The sequence below is a fragment of the Chanos chanos genome, chromosome 4 (assembly GCF_902362185.1).
Source record: "Chanos chanos chromosome 4, fChaCha1.1, whole genome shotgun sequence".
Classification (NCBI taxonomy): domain Eukaryota; kingdom Metazoa; phylum Chordata; class Actinopteri; order Gonorynchiformes; family Chanidae; genus Chanos; species Chanos chanos.
Window position 1 is genome coordinate 47,537,026 of NC_044498.1, and position 24,471 is coordinate 47,561,496.

Below are 24,471 nucleotides of genomic sequence, written 5' to 3' on the forward strand. Positions count from 1 at the left end.
CCAATTCGTGCTGAAGTGTAGACGCCGAGGAATAATTATCGAAGCAGACGTGATCTGAGGGGAATGTGCTTGTCCAAAAACATTAAGCAGACCAGCACCAGCTAACTCTGTAGACTAGTGAATACCCTTGACGGGAGCCAGCTGAACAGGTGTACAACCCAAATGCATACAGCAGTCCTGTGATTGAAAAACAGATGAAATTCCGCCTCGCTCAATCTTCCATTTAGTTCCTTCTTTGGCTGGTTTCGTATTAATCACCAAGCTTCGAATTGGGTCCATCTTTCAAAAATATATATTGAAAATGAGATTCCAAAATATATATATTTCTCATCTGGAACTGGGGATCAAAAAGCACTTCTGACTGAAACCTCCGACTCAACGCAGGTGTAACCAATCCTGCTAATGGAATGGGGGCCGCAGCCTTTTGATCGAGCAAAACAAACACTTCAGTATTTATCTTATAGAGATCTCAAGGGGTCTTTTAAACGTATAGCTTTCTTCAAGTCGAGAAAAGATGTGTAAGGAACAAAATCGTACAAGGAGACAGAGCTTTGCGATATCCAGTCATAACAATGCGACCAGTCTTTCATGTGTCAAATGTGTAACGGCTCTGGAGAATACGGTTTAATGGTTTTAAATATTTGCAGCCCAGTTGTAGAGTCGATAGGGCCTACATGTTTTTGGTTAATGCGGCACTATCAAAATCAAAAACTCTTTTGTTTGATGAGTGCTAAAGGCAACAGAGGCTTTTCTTATATTTCAATTGATCAAAAAAAAAAGCCTTGAATACCATATATCACCGTAAAAAACGAGCATGAGAATTCCGATGTTTCCGTTAGCTCGGTTTGTCCAGCAAGTTTTTCTGCTATTTCTCCCCGTGTCCCCGAACTGATTAATTATGAATATCCTCTGAATTCTAGATCTGACACCACCGATTACCTCTGGGAAAGGGGAGAGCGAAAATGAAAAGAGAAGTTTCTCAAGCGGCCAAATGCTGTGGTAATTCAACGACGACACAATGCCCCCTGCTGGTACTAAGTGCAGTAACAACACGAGGGTTACAAAGCCAAAGAGAGGATATTTCGGTGCAGTACAAATGTTTAATTTTAGGAAACACCTGCATTTATTTTAAAACATCTAGAGAATAAATGGTCTGTAACAGCAAAATGGTAGGGTGCCAACTCGTATTGCTTTATATGCTGTAGTCTGGCAGCTCAGTTTTCCATTCTGAAAACCTGGCAAAGAGTCATAATCAATGAACGCTGAATGAATGTGCTCCCTTTCAACGGGTTTTCAACAATGAGTTTGCATATCCTTGTAAGGGTACATCCACGCTTAAATCCCATTTTAGTATAGTTACTAGTATAGTTTAGTATAGTTATACTCTCTTTGGTCACTTGGAAACTTGGCTATTGCTGTGCATAATGCTTTCACAGCTGATGTGTCAGAGTTACTATACTCACATGAAAATGTTCTGTGGGTGGCCCTGCAGTTTGATGACACAGGATGTGAGAAGAAACCACTAGGGTCTAACAGCTCCCTTCAAAATGACATTTACATGAGAGAAAGAAGCTCTTTGCCTGTGATTATTAGCACAAGCTGAAGAATGACGGTAATCCATCGATACAGCATACTATCAAACTAACCATGCTGATTTTTACATGGAGCTGATGTATTGTGAGGGAATGGAAAAGCCTTACTGCGAGTCATGGATTATTAACTGAGTTGATCCAATTCACCTGTTCCCTCTGAACAGAGTTAATTGGCTGAATATGACCCTAAACAAATGGTAGACTTTCTTTTCATTTTATTCATTTCATTTCTTTATTTACTTTTTTTTTTAAGTTTGCAAAGCTGCACCAGGGCAAGAGGGTGGTGAAAGTGTGAGAGCGCTGCTGAACAGGAAATAACTGAACAAAGCTGTGTGAGCTTCTACAGACATGACAGTCCATGGCTATCTGCTGCTTCTCTTCTTGCTAATCGGGTTTTGTTCGCTTGGTAAGGTGTTCCTTTTTTTTTTGTCATAAATTTACATTGTCACTGAGACTGTGTCAAATTTTAACTAATTGCTGTCAAAGAAAGTATGCTAACTTTACCCTTAGCAGATGTCTGTGTGTCTGTGAAGCTGTCTTTACCCTGTGATCAGCACTACAACTAAGAAGAGCGCTTACTAGTTCGACGTATTTGTATGCATTGTTCATAACCTTACCATTTAATCATGGATTAACACAATCTTTTCTGAACTTATCTCAGAAAAGGTTCCGGTTCACACCTTTGTGAAAAGACCACATCCTGGGACTGTAAACAACATCAGTAAGAATGACACTGGAGTCCAGAAGGCTGTGCTGACTGGCACCTACTCATTCAACAACAAATCCAATGATATCTTTCTGTTCAAGGCATCAGCAATTGACTCTGCAAAGAGACAGGTTCAGTAGAATAATGAAGGGTTTTTCGGGGGGGGGGTGGGGGGGGGTTAAATTTACAACCAAAAAGAGCAAATCTTTCTGAGGATGTTGAATATAAACAACAGGGTTTTATCCTGTTGCAGGTAGTGAAAGGGATCCGATACATTCTTGACGTGGAAATCACTCGGACGGTGTGCAGGAAGATGGAGAAGGACGTTGACCTTGCGAACTGTCGTTTCCAGTCTGACAGATTATTGCGTCAGGTATGGTGTGCGCACGAGGTTTCCACACTTGAGCAAGATGTCAGTCAGAGGAAATGAGACAGATAAACTATCTCTGAGAGGATGACAAAAACATACTGCTCAGAACTGACAAGACGGTTGGCATGTTACTGGAATAATTCAAGTAATAAAATAAACACTATTTCATTTAATAATGATCAATCTCAGAAGATTTGGTCATGATCACACTATATTTATTTAATATATCAAGGACAGGGTGGTATTTGAAGCATATGATGAAAACGCATTATAAATGACTGTGAGGTTCCATGAGTAATTGTGAAACAGGCCAATCGAATCTTATCCAGTCGATGCATAGCTTTGTTTGGATGGATTTCTTAAATGCATGAGTCATGTTTGTCTTTCAGACGTTCCTCTGCCACTTTGAAGTTTGGTCCATTCCCTGGCTTCGACAAATGAAGACCACATATTTTATCTGCCATCCTTCAGACCAATTCAAATCTCGTCTTCTGTATGACTCCTCCTATTACTCTAAAATCTAAACAACTTTTTTTTTTCTATTCTTTTCTTTTTTACAGCTCAATACTTCTCACTAAATATGCCACAACATTATCATTTTACTCCGGTGTGTATCAGTTCTCTAAATAAAAGGATCAGTCAAGAAAAATAACATCCACCATCATTCCTTTATTCTCATTTAATGGTAGTTCACAAAACCTTTTCATTGCTGGTTCTCAGTCCTCCTCAGGTTTGCATAACCTGAGCTTTTGAGAATCCTTCTCTTGCGTCTAATCGTCTGTGATATGGGTGTTTTAATAATTCAGGGGTTGTGGTGTGAGCGGTGTGTCTGATGTGCTTTAGAGTTCCCTGTGCGATGTAGTGCTGGATAAGGAGAGGTTTTTCCTGCAGGTCAAGGAGAACACTTAAGCAAAATCTCTCCCTTTGAAACTTAGGCTACACCCCCCCCCCCCCCCCTTTTATGCTGAACTCAGATGTAATCAACTCCGATATGCTATCAATACAACACAGGTGATTGGTGGAATCCACTATGTTTCTGATGACAAGTACATCAATGACACCCCCCCCCCCCAAAAAAAAACAAACCTCTATTCACGAGAGGTTCTTTATAAATGTCCATGGCAAGCATGTACTCTCTGGTCCTAGTAAATGTACATTTGTGAAAGTTACATATGTGTAAGCTCAGTCAGCACTGCACCAAAAAAAAAAAAAAAAAAAAAAAAAAAGGCAAGATAAATGTGCATTGCAGTCAGGTTCACATGACAAAGTGCTGACTCATATAGTATGTGGTAGACCAAGGGGGAAGAGCCACTCATTCTACCTGATCGAGTCATTGAGTCACGTCAGGAAGCACAAGAGGGGGGGTGTTTATCCACATTTAGGTTATGTTTTAGTTCATTACATTTGCTGCGTGTCAGGCTGCAGCCAATCTGGGCCATTTTCATTTCTGGTCAGTTAAGACGCGCGTCCGAGAATTAAAGACTTATGGCGGCTTACCCCACGCTACTGATGTGGCTTAAAGTCTTCTTGCCTGAACTGTGAAACCGGTCGCGCCCAGTTGCAGTGACAATGCATTAAGTACTTTATCAGCTGTATAGAACATGCAGATGTGGTTAGACTTATTCATTAATGTATTTCTTGTACTGCTGATTCAAAAGAGTATGTCCAGTATTTTAAACAAAATTAATTTATTCAGGGAAGGGTAGTTCTGGTTCTTGTTAAAACTGGAATCAGTAGCACCTATCGACAAACAGTGATTGAGAAAATTCCTGTAGCTTTTCAGCTTAAAATAAAAAGAGCCAAGCAAACAGGATGGATGAAATGCATTAAAAATCATTATTCATTAACTGCATCTTTGTACTGCAACTAAAAGTCAGTCACACACTCCACAAGTTTGCTCTATTTAGATGTGTCTGACAGTAACATGTACCATTTTGGCAGCTCTATTTTAAGGAGAAGTGCAGTGCAAATCAAACAGCTCAAAGTACAGACACCGGGAAAAAGTGTCTCACACAGGAAGTACGTTAAAAAAAAAAAAAAAAAATGGCACCTCATATTTTAACACGACAGCATTGGACCTCAAACACGGTTTTGATGCACTCTGCAAATTCCTAAAACAAAGTTCCTCAACTCAAGTACCGGGGAGCCACTAAACTCAGCAAAACTCAGCTAGGTTAACGTCTAGCATCAGCACAACTTGCTGTAGAGGCCATGGGCTAAGTAATCAGTTGAATGTAGTGGGGTAATGCTGGGTTAGATAAAAGAAAATGTGCTGTTTTGTGGGTAGGGACTGGAGTTGAGAACCATTGCACTGGAAAAAAAAAAAAAAAAAAAATTTACAATGTTGTGATCATTAAAAGGAGAGTACTGAGCAAATTCTCAAGCACCCACTCCAAATTCAAAATGACATCATCAAAACTAGGTAGGGAAGATCAGGAGCAAGGGTTGTTAATTTTTACGGGTGAAAGTAAGGTCAAGGCTGATATGCGCTCGGGTCATACATGCCTTTTTTTTTTTTTTTGAAGCTTTAATTGCATCGAGACCTCGTTTTCTGGAGATGGGGGTTTTGGATGAAACGGAATACGAGATGTTTCAGTCAGACCGACGGAAGGCTGCGATGGATATGAGCGCTATTCCACCGGTCAGTAAAATCGCGTCTCAGACTTTACTCAGGTCCAGCTTGCACAGGTAAGGTGAACGGAAGGAGCCCAGGTACAGGTGTCCGTCATACTCGTGCGCCTCGCTCACGTAGGCCGCCACGGTGCCGTGCGGGTCGTGAAAGCTTCGCACACAAGCACCGGTTTCCTGGAGTTCTACCACCAGACTGTAACGCGGCACGAATTTCATCAGCACGTCCTGACTGAAGAGCTGAAAAAAAAAAAAAAAAAAAAACGTCACAAAGCACTGAGACAAAGCTCCAGATAAATTAAGAATCTTTAAACAGATTCCTCAAAAAACACTAGCGTCGTACGATTAACAGAATGCTCAGTACCACGAACCACCAGTGAACTTACATAAGGCGGCATTTAACAAAGATGTACTACCCATGAGTTCTAATTTCTTCTGATATTAGTAAATGAAATTATTTTAAACTCATACTGACTCGTGAGGCTAGTTAGTGACGATGTGAGACCCATCCAGTGCTGTTCCTACAAGCTCTCATGACAGCTAAACATACAGGCCTGGAGACAATGGTGTTATTGACGTGACTGCTGATACACGCTACCTTAAAGATGAGCTTCTTGAGCCAAGGTCTCTGAGAAAGGAAGTCCAGCATGGAGAACCCAGGGTTGGGCCGCACTGCAGACATGGCTACCCAGTAACCCCCGGAGGAGCTGCGTCGGATGTTGTCAGGAAAACCTGGCAGGTTGTCCACGAATGTATCCATACCTCCCTTATTAAGGCCAGACACATGGACCCTGGAGGAAAACAGATTCAGTCAGGTGTCAGAGAGCCCTCGACATAGTGAAAGGAGAAAAAACACCTCCCCGCATTTGAGAAACCGCATACTCTCTACAGAGTGATGCAAAAGCTGGAAGGAACAGTAATCTAAATGCCCTGCCAACCTGGCTGTAAAGTTCAGTTGTGTAAAACACTCCACGCACAAAACTTGAAATTAAACTCTAATTCCCTGAAGAGTTTAAAAAACGAAGACGTGTCCCATTGCATTTCAATTCTTTTAAGGTCAAGAATTCATCTAAAACACTGTAATATGAACAGCTAGAAGAAAATGCTAATTGTGAACGAGTTATCAGAGGGAATCAAGCCATAGGATGGATTACTATACAGTCTAGTAATGACTGCTAATATACCACTCCAGTAGGGTTTTCATTGGTCAGTTTTACTATCTTCAGTTCTACACGTCGCTGATTAAAGTTGCACCAGTTCTCCTGACGACGGGCCTGACGACACCCCATTAAAAATGGAAAGCCCCCAATAAAACCGACAAGATTTTGAGTCATTTCCTAGATCATCCTCCATTTTGCTGCGACCATGCTGCCTCCACTGATAGAGGGGACATGTCATTTGTCTCTCGACATGAGTAACTTAATGAAAGATTCCGTTACCTAGGCAACAGCACACTCAAATCATTTACCCAGGTGAGGTTTAGGAGAACTGGCTGTGACTGAGGCAGATGCAAGGAGCCTGACAGCGGAGATCGGAGAGGGGAATTTTATATTTATAGAATTTGTTCTATGAGGAGACATGAAGAGGACATCTCTCGGGAACACTTCAAGTGCAATGGGATACGTGACAATGAATGTAGTCATGATAACCGTAGGATATTCAGAGGGAGAAAGAGTGAGAGAAAAGATGTGATGTGTGCACTGTGTTGATTTTTAAAATGTCAGTGACAAGTCCGAGCTGAAAAGAAGCGTTGCATTTGGTCGCAAGCCATTGAAAGCATCTTTTAGGAAGATCATCAACCAGCGCAATGAATAAAAGTGCAGTAAATTAGCCTTGAAATGAATGGGACATATAATTCAGTGTTCAAAGAACAACAGCTATCATTAGATAAATTTATTTTCATTTGTAGTCAAGGAGAGGCTGAGTGTTTTCACAGAGTGAGTGGGGAAGGGACTTTACCTTCTTATTCTGGCCAATGTTGTTTCGGTAACCAACACGGATTCTTCATCAGGGAAGAGCTGGATCCCGTTAGGGAACCGAAGGTTCTCCATCATGACAGACACTTGCTTGGTTTCCATGTCATACTCCAGCACACTGCAAGAACAAACATCAGCGTGACTGAAAGGTTCAAACAGATTTGTTGTGCTAATCCAAATTTACTGTGATTGTGACAATGACATAAATAGTGAAGTAAGTAATAACTAACATAAAGCGTGTCCCCACATGCTGCTATGCGAAAAGCATATGGGCCGATTAAAACAATAGCTTTGTTTCAACCCCACTGCTTAATGAAACTAAAAAAGAAAAAAAAAATGCGCTACAGAATCAGCTGTGCCCTGGTGTGATGTTTGATGCCCCATTTACCGTCCATCTGCTGTAGCCTCCATGATGAGGTTCAAGTAATCCCTGCGCTGCCACCTGCTGCTGGAGTCAGTGAAGTACACCTTTTTGCCATCTTGAGTGACGTCCAAGTCGTTCACGAAGGACAGACGTCGACCGCCGACTTTCGTCCCAGTACTCACCAGCGATGTCACCTCACCTGTTAGTGAATGGGAGAACGAATCCGGAATCAGCAGGAACGTTTCCCACAAGACAAACAGTTGTTTTAGACGGAAACGATTTCAACAAAGACCTGTTTAAGAGCCAAGAGTCACAACAGTGTTAGACGTGTCTGCATTCACATTTAAACGAACCAAAACAACACACAAATACGATCACCTACCCTAAAAGAAATCCCATATTTAGCTTTATTAAGCAACACAACACGTTGTTTACGTTGCGCACCGTGTGAGCGGAACATCGTGTAAATATTTCCATAGTTGTTTAATGATGCATAAAATTACTGGAGGATGGTGAGGAGTCATTAAGATCTTATATCCGTTTTTTTTTTTTCTAACCTGTGACGGGGTTGACCTCAAACAGTCCCAGATATGCATCTGCCACAAACAGGGTCCCGTTGGGGCCCACCCGGATTCCAAGGGGGCGTCCGCAGATATGTTCGTGTTCACGCGATCCTTAAAACGGAAGAGGAAAAAAAAAAAAAAAAAGATGAAGAAGAAAAAGTAGTAAAGCCCTGAGGGAATTTATTTTATCCCTCTGTGTTTGGTCATTGACTAAGAACAGCAGGAAAATATGATTCAGTGAAAAGAATGAAAAACACGTTGGGCAACACACAAAAGAAATGGGGACGGATCACTGTGACTCATTGACACTTTATGACTGAGACGTTAGTGGTTTTGCAAGATGTGTTCAGAAAACGAGAAACCAGTTAGGTACGTTTCTTTCAAAACTCACCACATGGAGGCCTGCCCAGTGTTGCCAAAATGTGCATGTTCCTGCCCTCGATTTTCATTATCTTCCCATCTGCCGTCCCGGTGTATATGACATCTGCAGTCAGAGAGAGGGACATCTGGGGGTCATTTACCAACAAGGCAGAGCAAATTTATCACCTATTTGGTCTGAGACCTACTCAAGCTATTTTATTTATTCAACCCAGACGTGAACAGTACTTAAATTAAATGTGGGTTTGCTTCTGCTGACAGTAAAAGAAGACAATATTTTCAAGTTCAGTGATGTTCCATAAATAGTCTTCAACACACTAAAAGCTACTTAAACTCTCTTGGTAATTTGACCCAAGCACAAACGCATACAGGTCTCACGTGCTGATAAATACAAAGGAATATTTAAAGTTGCACTGTTCTTCTATAAATAAACCTCTATGTGCCAGTGCACTTTTACTGCACAGCAAATCATATAACAGCAATTTACAGCTTAAGAGGAAGGTACCAGGGACATTTACAGTATAATAAATGACTTCTAAGGTTTAAAACACGTAATGGCTAAATAACGCTGAATCTACTTTTTTTTTTAAACAGTCACTGGATATTCGTTACACAAGTGCAAACACGATGTTGTAATTTGTCAGAGGACATGACCCATCATTTTTAAAAGGGCTGCTTTTTTGCACAATCCGACCTCCGATGTTGGCAATGGACTCTGGGCCAACGAGCTGGTCTTCAAATAGCCTCTGTGCCTGTCTCAACTTCAGGTTTGGCTCATAGCAGTCGGTCATGAGGGGCGGCTCGTTGAGGCTGAGAGGAGATGAAAAAACAAACAGAAGTAAAAAAGGAATATTAGGCAAGCCAGTTTCTAATACACAGACTAATAAAAAGACTAGTCTGTACGCAACATCCTGACAAGTTGGGAAATCGTAAGGGACCTGCTGATGTGCCACGTCAGGTTTCGACAAAGAAAATCAATGATTAACCGTTGCCGAGGAAATGAGCGATGAATTTAAATGAGGAGGAAATGCAGTTCATTTAGACTTGAGAACCAAAGTAACTGTAATACTCAGAGACGTCTCCGGCCTCAATTCAAAAAAAGAGAGCAGCCAATCAGACTGCATTATTGCAACTGCAATGCAAAGCCATCCTGAATCCACACATGAAAACTGAGAAACAGAACTGGGCCAGGACGTTTTTTGTTTTTAATTTACCCAAAGAAACTTATTTCTAAGAATAAAAAAAAAAAGAGGAAAACTTTTAAAGATTTAAAGTTTCAGCAAACACATGGTGTTTCTTATGTGCTGTTCAACATTTTGCTGCAGGATGAATGTAAACAACAGTGCTGTCATTTGTCTCTGGACACACCATCAGTGAGAAAGGAATGCAGACACATGATCTCATCATTCTGAGGATGCCTGTATATTGAGGACAGAGCAAGCACTATTGCAACACTTTTTTAGACAACAACAACAACAACAACAACCACTGTTCCTGTCGCCTAGGACAGAAAGTGTTCTCCCTCACTCAAGGTCTTACTGCTTCCAGCAGAGAAAGCTTTTTATAAATGGTGCATAGGATGAATTGCCCACCAAGGTCTGGTATGTTTTATGTGTCTTTGAACAAATCAGTCTCATCTGGTCATAATTAAACACAAATGAATTAACAACGCATACTGCGCCCCAGACGTACTCGGTTAAATGGAAATTACACAGAAGTAGGACAAAGCAAACCCATCGTGTGCAGCTACATTGGTAAACCACGACACGATTACCTGCTCGCTTACCTGAAAGCCTCCGGCTGAATTGGACATTCCAACACAAACACCACGACAAGGAGAGGCAATATCAGAGCACCGCCAACGGTCAGCAACGTAAAACGAAATATCTTCCCACTGTAAGTGCTGAAATGGAAACGTTTAAAAGAAAAAGTAGTATCAGATATCTAAACTGAGGATTCTATGATACGCTTCACAGGAAATTAAAAGAAAAAAACCCAGTATGGGAACAGCTAGCTTGTAGCAATGTTGTGTCACTGCACTTGCTCGGATAGAGGCAATGACAACAGCTCTGTTAAGACGCTAAGACATTTCAACGTTTTAATGTACGTAACAGCGTATCATTAATAGTTGCATATGAAATCTGAAACGTTACCTTGTGCTTTTGTATTGTGGTTCTTGGGATTCGTCTGTTATGATCTGAGGTTTGTTCAGCCTCCTAAAACGCAGTCCCTCTGGCTCATTCATGTTTAAGCAGTCAAAGTCCTTCTCTTATCGGTTATTCTGAGCACGTTATCGATATCATGAGAATCATCTACATACTGCTACATTGCAGTATGGATTATGTGCATGTTATGCAGACCACTTCTTTCCACCACAGAAAGAGAGACACAATCAATATGACTACCTGTCACTACCACGACTGTTCAAATGCAGTTACTGCTCCGTGTATTTGCTCTAACGGCCAACACATGGGCACCGTACCGCCACCTAGCGTTGTGGTGTCCGAGGGTTAAGTCGTGTGTCTCATGAACGAACTGGCAGGCACTTGCCTGTCTACACATCTAAAACGAACATCTTAACCTCTTCGTACTAATCAAATTGAAAAATAAAGTTATGCTTCTCATTACTGTGGGAAATCAGATCCTACATATACCATGTATATGCAAAAATATTCCTCACAAAACAAGCTGACATGGTAATATGAGCCTCAGCTCTCTAAAAGATTCATAAGCAAACTCAGGCGGCGTACACTCTTCTGCAGTAACCGACATGGAGCTTTCAGAAGAGAAGTTAAAATGTCCTATTTGTGTGGACCTTTTTACGGAGCCTGTGCTTCTGCCATGTGGGCACAATTTCTGTCGCACTTGTATCCGGGTGGTTTGGAACATGGATGAGTCAAAAGAAAGCCCTGCTGGTCCTCTTTTCTGCCCAGAATGCCAGATTTTTCTACCCTCAGACCTGAAGCTTGAGATCAACGTTGACCTCCAGAGACACGCGCAGGACTTTGCTGCCCGAGAACCTATCACGGAGCAAACGCAGATGTCGGATGAATCTTCAAAAGTCATGTGTGATCACTGTCTGGAGAGAGCGGCGGTAGCTGTGAAAAGCTGCCTGAACTGCGATGCCTCCCTATGCCTGGCGCACACCCTCGTGCATCAGCAGAAAGAGGCTTTGCGGGGACACACTCTAATCGAAGTGACAGAGGACTTGGTGTCCTTTAAATGCAGGGAGCACAGTGAGGAGCTGAAGCTGTTCTGTCAGGAGGATCAAGCTGCTGTATGCTCTCTCTGTGTGGTTGTTGGTACACACAAGAACCATCAGGTTATCCAGCTACCGGAGGCCTGCTCTGACTTCAAGGTAAAAAAAAAAAAAAAGAGGGGAAAAAAAAGGAGAACGTGTTATACCATTGCACGTAGTTGAACACTTTCCTTTTTTTCTCAGATTGCTAAGACAAGTTCAAACACACTATGCAATGATCAAAAATGATAAAAGATGAAAAAAAAGGAATTAGTTATGGCTGAATTAAATTATTCAGCTGTGTTATGATTATATAGTAATTTGGTTTACTCTCGGTTTTTGTAGTGCGTCTCTCTGAAGAGGTAAGGCCATGCATAATTTATAACCCTCTATTCATTACAGAAAGTGCTGGAGGCAAATGAAGCAGTGCTATTGGAGAGGAGATGCACGGTTGAATGTGCTATGAAGGATTTGGAGCCCCTGTTTTCAGGGGTTATGGTGGGTTTTCTGTGACAGATTGGGGAGTCATTCTGCATGTAAATGCCCTCGTGTGTAGAAGACAGGCATACTTCAATATGACACGGTTGCCACACAAAGCATATTCCCTTCGCTTGAGAGAAATAATAAGGAAAAAAAAGCATGCAACTGTTTATATGAAAAATAATAATAATTTCTCTAAAACGTGCTCATAAATCATTCTCAATTCTCCTATCTGTTGTTAGAGTTCTGCTCAGGCGTGCAGAGCGAAGATAGCAGAGAAATACCAACAAATAAAGGCCCAGATTGAGGATGATGAGAAACTCATGATGAGTGTGTTGGAAGCGGAGGAGTTATACACTAAGAAGTGGTTGAAGACAAAGAGAGAGTGTTTGGAGTACCACATTAGAGATACCAATGCTCTAATGAGTACCAATCAGACTCTCATTCAAGAAACAAATAACCTCAAACTCTTGCAGGTACGGGTTCTGTTTGGTTGTACGAAATGTTCCAATTATGTCATTAACATTTGATACGAAATGGCAATTTTGCCGAATCTACCAACAACTCATTCTTCTGTTACAGTATCTGAAAACATACAGACTTGGGTAAGTTCATTTTATGTAGTTCAAATTCGTTTAAACATACCTGGGGCCAAAGTGATATTTTTGACAGAGTAGTCAAAGCTAATTAGTGATTGTTAATTTTTTTTACTATATCTATATTTACTGATCTTAAATAAAATGTGAGCAGTGAATTTGTCCTGTGCATTTAACCCATCCAACACACCAGTAGTGAACACACACCAGACGCAGGAGCAGTGGGCAGCCTCCTTGGTGAGCGCCCGGGGAGCACTGGGGTTAAGTGCCTTGCTCTAGGGCACACAGCCGTGGATGCTGGGTCTGGGAATCAAACTGGCAACCCTCCAGTCACAAGCCCGGTTCTCTACCCTTTAGAGTGTGTGTGTGTGTGTGTGTGTGTGTGTGTGTGTGTGTGTGTGTGTGTGTGTGTGTGTGTGTGGGGCTAGATAGATATAGCACATGAAATATATGTCAGTCACTCCCCGATGAAGCGTAAGAGGTCTCCACTTGTAGAAAAGCTAAAAAGTATAAATATCTGTTATACATGAAAGGCTTCATCTTCTCTAGAGAATTTCAAAATCTTACTTCCAACTGCTATGACAAGTGCACAGTTCATTAAGTTATTATGGGTGGAAAAATAAGCACTGGAGTTTGAATGATCATATGTACAATATTATCTGGTTAAAGCCACTCTCTCAGAATGAGTTTAAAATGAGTATACATGAGGAAAACAGTCTTTATTGTCTAAGAACTGATTTCCCCACAGTTGTCATCAAAATCACTATGTCTGCTTTCAATTCAACATCACAGGAAGTCAGTAGATTTGCCGTCTTTGCCAAAGGTGGACAGAGAATGCTGTGCTTCAGAGAGAATGAGGACTGTGGAGCACTTGGTTGATCAGTTGCATGAAGCTGTCTTTCAAAGCTCTCATCGAGTTTGGTCATGTAAGTGAAACTATTCCACATAAATACAAATTCAGGTTTGTACCTGTCCTCGTATAAGGTGGTATCTGAAATGGAATGAGGTAATTTGTTTCCCTTGTTCTTTCAGTTTATCTAAATTGATCTAAAGCATGCGGTCTATCCTGTTTTCAACGACAATGACAAATTTCTACGATCCCATTTTAATGTAAGACAACTTTAAAGCAATTTCATAAGTGAAGGGTTATGCATGCAGTCGGTAGATTAATTTCAAATACTTAAGTGTCTTTAACAGTGCAGACTTGGTGTTCACTAGTTATTCATGACCCAGTGAATCCTTAGATATTAGCGATGGAAGCATGCAGCAATATGTAAAAAAAAAAAAGATGTGTAAAACGAACATTAAACATCACTGCCACTAAATTTCGCTTTCCAGATCTCCGAGCAATAACTTTAAACCCAGAGTCAGCGCATCCCAAGCTTGAGGTGTTGGCAGACGGGTTGGAAGTGCGCTGGGGCAAGCAGACGACTCAGGAGAAGAGAGATAGCGAGCAGTTGAACTCCCAGTACAGTGTGCTGGCCAGCCAGTCCTTCTCCAGTGATTCACACTACTGGGAAGTGGCTGTTTGGGAGAAACCTTACTGGCTCATTGGTGTGGCATATGGACCACAATACAGAACAGGGGAACAGGATCTCTGTTTGTCCAACGAGACTAATGAGGTGTTTTGTTACATCTACCACGGCAATGGCAAATATCTTGCCTGTCATGATTCAGTAGAGACCGTGTTGAAGGTGAGAAAGAGAGTTCAAAAAGTTGGCATATGGGTGAATCTCCAGAAGGGGGAGCTGTTGTTCTACGATGCAGACACTCTGACGGTGCTACACTCTTTTTCAGTCAAGTTCCTGGACGCCATCTATCCTACGTTCAATCCATGCCTTGATTTGAATGACCAGAACAGACAACCCCTCATCTTAGTCCACCTAAGAGGCAAATCTGATGCAAATTGCAATTCAGCAGATGTTCTTTCACCACTAGAATAAATATAATACTGCTTCTTCACATTTGATTTGAAATATAATGTATTAGCTATACATGTAATTATTTATTCGCTTTATAACCATTTATTTATTAGCTTTACACCTATTGTCAAAGTTTGTATAGAATGAACAATACTGTGATATACTGAATGGATGTTTGTGCTCTCTGAGTGTAAGAGCTGTTATCCATGTAAAGATGGCTCCCCAACATGACCAGTTAAGCCCAGTGTTAGCTCCATAGGGGAGACACTAGACAGAGACAAACTAATACAGGGACAGAGAGAACAAACGAACAAAGAAAAAAGTGTGCTGAAAATGTGTGTGTGTGTGTGTGTGTGTGTGTGTGTGTGTGTGTGTGTGAAAATGCTGAAAATGTGTGTGTGTGTGTGTGTGTGTGAAAATGCTGAAAATGTGTGTGTGTGTGTGTGTGTGTGTGTGTGTGTGTGTGTGCGTGTGTGTGAGAATTCTGGAGTTGATGTTAAGAGCAAAACAGATACAGACTATATGGATTCAGGTATACTTATGGGAAATTAAACAATGGTGGAGGTGGTGGCGTAGGATCCCATATCAGACAGACCATGATGAGGACCGACCTAAAAACGAAAGATCCGAAAGAACAGCTTAACAAAAAATGCAAACCAGAACACACACACACACACACACACACAACAAACAAACAAAAAGTGTGTAGAAAAATGGGAGTGAAAGGTTGTGTGTCTGTGAATGTATGTGTAGGAAGGTGTCTGTTTAGGAGTAGAGTTGAAGGGTACATGGACATGTGGAAATAACCGTGCTGTACTTTCATACAGTGGACCACACATGTCTCTCCATAACTACAATCTCACTAATGGGAAGAAGAGAGCAAACAAAAGAAACAAACAAAAACAACAACAACAAAACAGCAACAATGGCACGTGGTTGTCACTACTTAGAAAACAATATTATCGTTCAGTGCGTGAAAACAATAGAAAACAATATTATGTCAGTGCGTGAATTAGACTGGGCCTTACATTCTTCGCCTTGCCCGTAAACGGCGGTATATCTAAGGGTCTTCGGCAACCGAATTAACATACATTAAAGAAATACAAGGGATTAGAGCACAGAATTATGAGAGAGGAGAACTAGAGAATAGTTGATACAAATCGACCTGGCCTTGTAAGAGAACACAGAGCTTCTATGATGCCATCTAGTCAATGGTAGCAAATAAACCAGCTTGCGTTGCTGTTACCATGGTGAGTTGCACGCAGTTAGCAACTGCCACAAAGCATCTCTGTTCATGGTCCTTAAAACTAGTTTTTGTAATCTTGGGTCACAACCAACTTTGCTACAAGCTTTTATGCGGCCGTAATAGTCCTCAGAATGCGAGGACTTAATAACGTTTCCGTGCATACTCGGCTCGCTTTGATTTTTTCCCTCCTATGTCTCGTTCACAGTCATCTGAGTTCAGACTTTGAGAACAGTTGGTCAGCAATCAACGAACAACGTCAACTCAATCTGTCCGATATTAGAAAATTTACTGAAATCATTGACTTGATAGAACAATACCAAGCATTGGCTATGAAAGGTGAGTTTGTCAATGAGTACTTGAACAAATAGATACAGTCGCTGGTTGTTTTGTAAACTGGCGGTGTCCGAGTAGTTATAGGGAAAAAGCTTGAGCTTTTCTACTGCCCTGAATTTCATACAGTTTCACTAACTTGTTCAGTTAGAAGCATATGTGTTAGGTTAGATTTTGCTTGTCATACAGATAACACAGTTTCAAAAAGAAGTTTGGTAGGACAAAGACTACCAACAGCTCGGAGGAACTTCACTATCCAGCGAAAAGTGAACATCATGACCCACCCATCCTACACACAGTCCGTAGCGACTGTAAACCTCGGCGTGGGGCTTCCTTTCCTCGCCTTTATTGTTTTGGGTAAGCAGCTTGCCTCTTCCAGTTCCAATTTGTCCTTTAAAACGAGCAAACACAAAAGCTTGAAATGTTCAGTTTTATGTGTTTCTTTTGTCTCTGCCATCTCCTTTAAATAAATCAGTATATAGGCAAGTGTGCTTTTGAGCTAGTCGGCCAGTTCTTCACACAGTTGCTCTGCTTGTGTTTGTTGCTGTTCTGCGTCTTCTGCAGCGTTTATCCATGATGCTGCGAGAATCTCCAAAGAAGCACGGAGAAGATCTGCTGCCATTGCTTCTGCTAGGACGAGGAAACGAAACCCGGTGAAAAAAACATCGCCATCATCCAGATGTATGCTGTCGATGTGATTTAGTCTATGCGTTTTTTCATTGCAGTAACGATCTCTATTTTTCACAACACTTTCTTAAGTCCCATTACTTCTTAGTGCCCATGCTCTTTACCTGACATGCATCTCCTTGTTATTATTTTGTAATTAAGTATTTTGGTGATGGGTACACTCTTCATGAAATGTTGCGTGGGTAGCACAGTGGTGCATTCAAATCTGTCAGCAATCTTTTCCTCTAACTAAATTTCCTCTCTGGGATTTAACATCTTAGATAAGGAGAGTATCGCCCAGTTATTTTTGTCATCCTCCATGCCAGAATGCTCCGTTAATTCAGAAACCATCAAGTCACCTGGCACTGTCAAGGTTTGTTTTCAGTTATTTTCAGTTATTTTAAATTACAAGCTATGTTTAATCTCTCTCTCTCTCTCTATATATATATATATATGTGTGTGTGTGTGTGTGTGTGTGTGTATGTGTGGACTGATGTGCATTTTTTGACATTAGTATTTGTCAAATGTTGTTATCACAACATATTGGGGAAGATAATCCTTAAATATATTTAAAAAAAAAATCAATTATGCTGTTTGTTTGTTTCCATTCAATTTGTTTGCTGATGTAGGCAAAGTCAGAGTCCACACTGCATACCATAGATTGTACAAGAGGCCAGTGGAATGAGGTTAATGGAAGGAATATGGGCAGTGCAAGATCCTGGGAGCCTTTGCCAAGTGAGTGGAAAAATAAGGGAAAAATAAGGGGAAAGCACTGTATAGGTCAATATGTGGTTGGCTATTTCAGTTTTCTGCATAACTCCTCTGTTTCACAGTTAAATTAGAAATGTACAAAAGCTGCACAAAACCAGATAACATTTTACTTGTAAGAGTATATTCTTGCAGATTTCTGGTATATTCTCTTGTTACTGTTAATTGCCAAAGTGGAGAAATACTTCAGCAAAGGGGATACAAGTATATGCAATCAGATGCTTTCAGACATGGATGTTTATGGAGTTAATTAAACAGACAATGCCTTCATGTAATAAAAATTGTGGGCAGGGCCAGTGACCCATTATGTTGGCTGCCATGGCCAGAGATGTTTGAAGTGAAAGTCTGAGGAAAAGACACCAACCCCCAAACAAGCCCAAATCAGGTTGCAAAACAATTAAATATGAGTCAAACTCTGCAGTGTATAAACCCTTTATTATGCCTAAGAAATCTCATTTTGGACTATTTTTGTGCAAAGCACACAGGCAGTGTTCTACGCAGCACTGGAAATGTCATGGTCAGATGAAATAATCCTCCACCATTTTACCAACAAGCTCTGATGGGTGCATGTGTGGTTCATATCTAAAGAAATCTACAGTCCCAAACGCTTGTTTCTAATCTTGACAACGACAATGTAAACCATAAAATCGTGGGCCATGGCCATTTCTGTCAACGAATATCAATCTGCCTGAGCATGTATGGTAGATTCTATACTGTTAAGTGAGACAGCTTTCTCATCATTGACACCAAATGATCAGTAACACCAAATGATGGAATTTCCTGGGCAAGTATGACATTTAGTTCCTCCAAAGGAGTTCCTGACACTTGAAGAAGCTGTCCCAAGCCACACTAAAGCTGTTATTGCAGCTGCTTGCATCCTGGTGCTGTATAAGACACTTCATGTAGGTGTTTCCTTTATTTTGACAGTTGCCTACAAAACTTAAGAACTAACTGATCCAAGATGCATTTCACCATGTTCATTTTCAAAGCAGCTTTTTAAAGAGTGCCTCTTGGGGTTTTAGCATGTAAGCAGTGCTGAGTAAGCAGTAAATTACAACAAAAGGTGATCATTGGTTCAGCATGAGTAGTTATGAATTTTAAAAAGATGGTAACAAAAGATGACAAAATTATTTTTATGGCAAGTCTCAATATGCCATAATATGCAGTATATTGGACATATCAACCGGATACTCAGCTGCGTGGCCTTAAAAGGTCATATATATCTAATACTGAATGTCTTCTGATTTATGTTATGTATTGTGCTATGATTTTGTATGCAGGTATTCCTGAGGCTCCTGCTTCAGTAGAGATCACTTTTCAGGTGAGCAAACGCATTCTTTGACAAATACCTTTTGAAATCCCAGAAATGACGTCAGTATTCACTTGAGGGATCAATTCAGTTGTTTAAATGATTGTGAATTAACTAGTTGCACAAACACATTAAAACATACGTATGTATTAATACCTATCCCTTTGACTCAAACATTGAAGAGGTTTGCTGGCCCAGTAAACCGAAAACAGATCCAGTATGTTTGTACTGACCCATCATTACCCACTCCCAGCCCTTTGAATTAGTACTGTTATACTGTTATTCTCAAAGTTGTCCCTAACAAAAAAGGTAAATAATGTTTAGACAAGTACAAGTGTTTTGATTCAAATAGCAAACTTGCAAAACATTTGATTGCATGAAGTGAAGGTATGTTTTTAGATTAGATTAGATTAGATTCAACTTTATTGTCATTGTGCAGAGTACAGGTACAAAGCCAATGAAATGCAGTATGAAATGAAATATGCCATTTGTCTCTTTTTTATGGTCTTTGATAGGAATTCACTCATGTTGAATTACAGAAGTGAACTCGAGTTTCAAGGAGGTCACCAGTCCAGAAGTCAGCACTGGCATCCAGAGAGATTACAGCCTGCATGTCCTCACCATGATTAAACTGACTGTCAATGCAAAAAATAAAACAATATAAAACGTGAAATTCTGTCACTGTATACTAAGAGAAGAGGCATACAAACCCCAGTTTCACCCTTTAAGTCTGTCAGATTTGCCCACATCATATGTTGGAAGATAATTCCATATGTTTAATACCTGATGTATTTGTCTTTTCCTCAAAGCTAGAAGGGATACTGTGTCCTTTTAAATATCTCATGATATATGATATTCTATATCATTCAGTCAAATGTGTCCTGAAAATGTTTTCAAAACAGTTAGTCCTTTTTACTTTGCCAGCTAGTGATGAAAATTGCCTTGAAATGCCTGTTGTACAACTCAGCCTTTCTAAAGGAGAGCTCAAACACAGTGTGTTTCTGTTTGTGCAAGTACGTAAGTATATCAGTGGTGCTCTCAGTACAGAAGTTGAAAGAGTAGTGCATACAGGTCTGTAAAACCACTGCACACCCATCAGCCTGTTTATCATTAAATAACACCTCTGCAGGGAAACTACCGAGTGGTCTTCCCAGTGGAGTGGGGGTTTTTTTTGTGCTTAAATCCGGGATTCAGAGCTTAAATCAGGCCGGATGAGACTCATTACCTTGATGGCTGGGATTATTGTCGGATAGTGCATTTGTAAGCTGTAATGAGAAAGTGGATGGAGGACTTCTGGTTACAGACTCTGGTGTGTTTTCTCACGTTGCATTATGACATGTGCAGCTGGAGCTGCCTGTGTGTTTGTGTGCTGCAGTGCAGTCCAGAAAGTCCTGTCGGTGCAATTTCAGTAATAGGGACCTTTAAATCAGGGCAGTCAGATGGTTAAGTTAACCCTGTTTTCCCCTTATGCAACAATAAGATATTTAATATGGCCACGTGTTCGGATGTAAATGGCTTGTAAGAAGGTTCAGATGGACATTGAGTACTGTCCATCTCTCTGGATTACCGTATGATTATCGTACATTATCCTGAACCTAAAAAGTTATCCTAAAAGCAATGACTTTATAAAATCTGTTTAAAGTGTTTTTCAATGTTTCACAATGACTGAAATAATTTTATTTTATTAAATTATTTATTTTTGACACATTGATAGTGAACTTTAACTAATATATATATATATATATATATATATATATATATATATATATATGATAACTGTGGGTCAATTCACCAAACTTACATTATTAGAATATCTTCTCTTTGTATTTGTATATGCCTGTATATGATTTTCACCAGAATTTAAGGATCTATGTTACTTGTTTTTTAGGGTAACAAAGGTTCAAATTCAGTCTAATGGAGTCTGGAATAATGCCAACAACCCCATGACCCATCTTAGTCCCATGAGACGTTAGCTGATGTTTTATAATTTGTCCCTTCTCCGCAAAACACAACGGATTTCTGAAATATGACTGAATCTATTAGCACATCAGGCTAGCTAAAAGGAAGGACATTAGGTTTAACCGGCGAAGCTCAGTTGGAGTTCATCTCGTTTTCTAAAACAATTTCATTTCGTTTAATCTCTTGAGGTTTCTGTTCTTCATAATACCTAAAAACCTATTTTTACTCCATATTTGAAACCATACCCCGTATAGTCTGCTGTATTTATCGTGAGAAATTGTTTATTTACTGCATGATGTCTGATTATGCTTGCTCAAAAAGGGTGCATAAGGGCGAGTGCGTTCACATTGCCAGCCGCTGTAAAGTTGCAGTTTTCGGTGACTTAGCACAGTACGGCAAGAAAAGGAGCTGTCCATTTGAATCAGCGCGAGACACAGAGGAGCTGTCCGCTCGAGGACCACCCACATTTACCACATTTCAGGATATGAATATCAAACGTCAGGCGTCTTCAGTACATGTGGTTAACCTAAGGGGTGTTCGAGAAACTTTGCATACCGCAGAGTTCTTTGGGACGATATTGTTTCTTATGAAATGGATATGACAACAATTAGCTTCCTATTTCCAGTGAAACTTTTCTCACGCTCGCAGAGGTAAGTTACTGTTAACACGTGTAATTAGTGGAATGAGTGTTCTGCAGATGAATTCTGCTGGTGGTCACCAAGAAATGAGGCTTTACAAAGATCACCTTGAGGTGAGATTTGAGGTGTAAGTGTGGCATAATTTAACTCTGTAGCGTCGAACGCGTTCCAAGCATTAGTTGACCGATCTGCCATAGAAACATTTTTAAAAACAAGCTTTCAGTCCAAACACGCGTTCTTACACCATAATCCCCCATCAAAATGCTCAGTATTTCTCTTTTTTTATAAGTCCTCTAACAAGATCATTCTGACTGAAAATTTGCTGGCAACTGAGTGAGAATATTTAATTTCCAATAGGCTACGTAGAATATCCCGCCTCTCGAATCATATGTTGAATGCTTACATTCATGATATTACTACATAGTGTTTGGAATATATACTTTCCCCAGTCGTATCCAAATCTAGTCTGGTGGAAATAAATCTTTTATTGTCAGCTGAGATGTGCTAACAAAAAAAGGGAAAAAAAGAGTACAATGGCTGACGACAAACGCTGTTTAGCATTCTGATTACAGTATGTTTAGGGATCTTAATCCCAGTCTGTTTGTTAATGAGTCAGCAGAAAGTGATGGCACCTCCACATTTTCAGTTCATGTTTATCCTTCATGCACCCTTTGGTCTCCACCTCTCACTCCAGTGTAGTTTGTTCCACGTTTACTTTCTCACTCCTCACGTCTCTTTAGCGCTACAAATGATTTATTTAGACATTGCGTGGCTGTGAAAAGTGACATAGGAATACTTAGTGAAGCAACAGGCATGGTAACAGGCTCAAATAACACACGTTTAGTGCTGACTGTATGAAGTAGCAAAGTGTTGCGTTGAAGTCTGTAAAGTATATCATATTTCTTATGCTTACGCCGCCAAATTCTTTTTAGGGCATACCGCGTTATCTAAAACGCTGTCAACAATTATCTGGTTGAATGTAACACTATACAAACCACTTGGATTCATCTGCTATATATTACAACACAGCAATACTGCTCCATCAACTCTTGGCTCCAGAGAAAAAAGCAGTTTTACGCTTCTTTCTCAATCCTACTGCAGCTCTGCTTGGCATGGCATTTGCTCTGAGAATAAATAGTTCCAACAGCGGTTTGTATGCAGTGCACCATTCTCCTGCCTGAATTGATTGAATTGTGTTAGGCCACTAGGTAAGACTGTGAGCATTCTATCGATGTGTGTGAAACATATAAGTATTCAGTCTCAGATGTGTCTCACCAATATCAGTTTAAATGTAGGACGAGGCTTTCTTTGAGCTTTTCCTTTGTCATCTCTGGACACCCAGAGTTTAATGCTTTATTGAAAAAGCATACAGATTTAAGGCAGAAGTTGATTTATACAGAGCAGCTGACTCAGCAGAACTGGGAAATTGTGACTGAGAATGGGATAGGTGGCATGTCACTGCAGCCTGTGCAGGAAATGACCTGCTGTTTTGTTTTCTTACAGATCCAAATCTGGATTTACTCTCAGTCAAACTATAATCCTCAAAGATAATGCTGACACTTTCAGAAATACTCACGTTTTCAAAAAAAAAAAAATGATGTAAGTTTCTTCTTAGAAAATCTCATTTTGTGTTGATGCACTGTTCAGATGCCGTTTGGATGCAGTGTTTTTTCTCACATATACTCTCTTAGCTCCGCTTTCTTGTCTTTCTAGATAAGACTGATGCTGAAATTGGGCGATAAAAATGAACCTGATTAAGTTGAGAGAAGATGGTGGTAATGAAAGTGGATGAGGGCATGTGTTTGGAGAAGTGTTGGGCTGATGTCTGTGGGTGATGATTGAAGTTGCTGTGGGATAACTGATTGTTGATTGTTTTTGTCCTTAACTTGGAACAGTTGAAACCATGGAATTTGAAATCAGTCATCTCTAAAAGAACTATTCAGCATGGAAAAGTCGTTGTTCAGCTTTCAAAAAGAGAACGGCCAAGAACTTTTCAGGGTGATATTCCTATTCCTGTCCTACTTTTGTTCATCCCCTCATTACTGAAACTTGCTGCAATTGTAATTTTTTTTTTTTTAAATTAACTATCAATATCAATTATCAAAATGTTATTTTATCACCTTTGTTGTGCCTTTCTCAAATACCAAAACCAAGGTCACTTGTAGAGAAGGGGTTCATGGTAGCATTGCATATAGATAATAATTTTTAAAAAAACCAGTTCCCTCCTGTAGAGCATATTCATAAGAATCTTTTGTCAGGTTAAATATTATGAAGTTTCGATTCCATCTATTCTGAGTATCAGTGATCTGGTTCTCAACTCACTCACTGCTCATACAGATGGTATGAGAGTCAGTAGAGGGCCTAATGCAGACTTTCTTATATGTGCTCCATTTGTTATGTAGGATAATACTATCCCAGGGGTCACACATGGTCACATGATCAGTAGGATTAGCTGTTGTACTGATGTGGGTGGGCTTTTCTATGCTACAGAGATGGCCTTGTCAGCCCTGAGGTGAGAGTTTAAGTTGGCTGCTATTTAGGGTTTGCCTTACGTTTGTGTTTTGGTTGATCACTACTGTATCCCCCCCCCCCCTCCCCATTTAATCTGTCTAGTTAAAGGATGTGTTCTCATGGACCTCTGCCCTGAACCTTCATTAGCCATCTGCCACTGCTTAATGTACTACTTTGCACCACTTACAGATAGGACATGCGAAGATGCTGAAAATCCTGCTCCGATTGGTC

General features: G+C 40.4%; 3 protein-coding genes across 3 annotated transcripts; 2 read left to right on the forward strand and 1 right to left on the reverse strand.

Annotated features, from left to right (window-relative positions):
- Positions 1–1,940: 1,940 nt before the first annotated feature.
- cst7 (cystatin f) lies at positions 1,941–3,577 on the forward strand. Its single transcript, XM_030772390.1, has 5 exons — positions 1,941–1,998; positions 2,254–2,429; positions 2,552–2,671; positions 3,058–3,161; positions 3,514–3,577. Exons 1-5 carry the CDS (start codon positions 1,941–1,943, stop codon positions 3,575–3,577), a joined length of 522 nt encoding a protein of 173 aa, XP_030628250.1.
- Positions 3,318–10,997, reverse strand: apmap (adipocyte plasma membrane associated protein). Its single transcript, XM_030770497.1, has 9 exons — positions 10,731–10,997; positions 10,364–10,480; positions 9,272–9,387; positions 8,591–8,683; positions 8,194–8,310; positions 7,661–7,835; positions 7,256–7,390; positions 5,895–6,087; positions 3,318–5,536 (listed from the first exon to the last, which is right to left on the reverse strand). Exons 1-9 carry the CDS (start codon positions 10,820–10,822, stop codon positions 5,327–5,329), a joined length of 1,248 nt encoding a protein of 415 aa, XP_030626357.1. The 5' UTR covers positions 10,823–10,997; the 3' UTR covers positions 3,318–5,326.
- Positions 10,998–11,347: 350 nt separating this feature from the next.
- Positions 11,348–19,165, forward strand: LOC115810459 (nuclear factor 7, ovary). Its single transcript, XM_030772391.1, has 6 exons — positions 11,348–11,935; positions 12,218–12,313; positions 12,538–12,771; positions 13,715–13,817; positions 14,230–14,781; positions 19,104–19,165. Exons 1-6 carry the CDS (start codon positions 11,348–11,350, stop codon positions 19,163–19,165), a joined length of 1,635 nt encoding a protein of 544 aa, XP_030628251.1.
- The last annotated feature ends 5,306 nt before the right edge of the window (positions 19,166–24,471 follow it).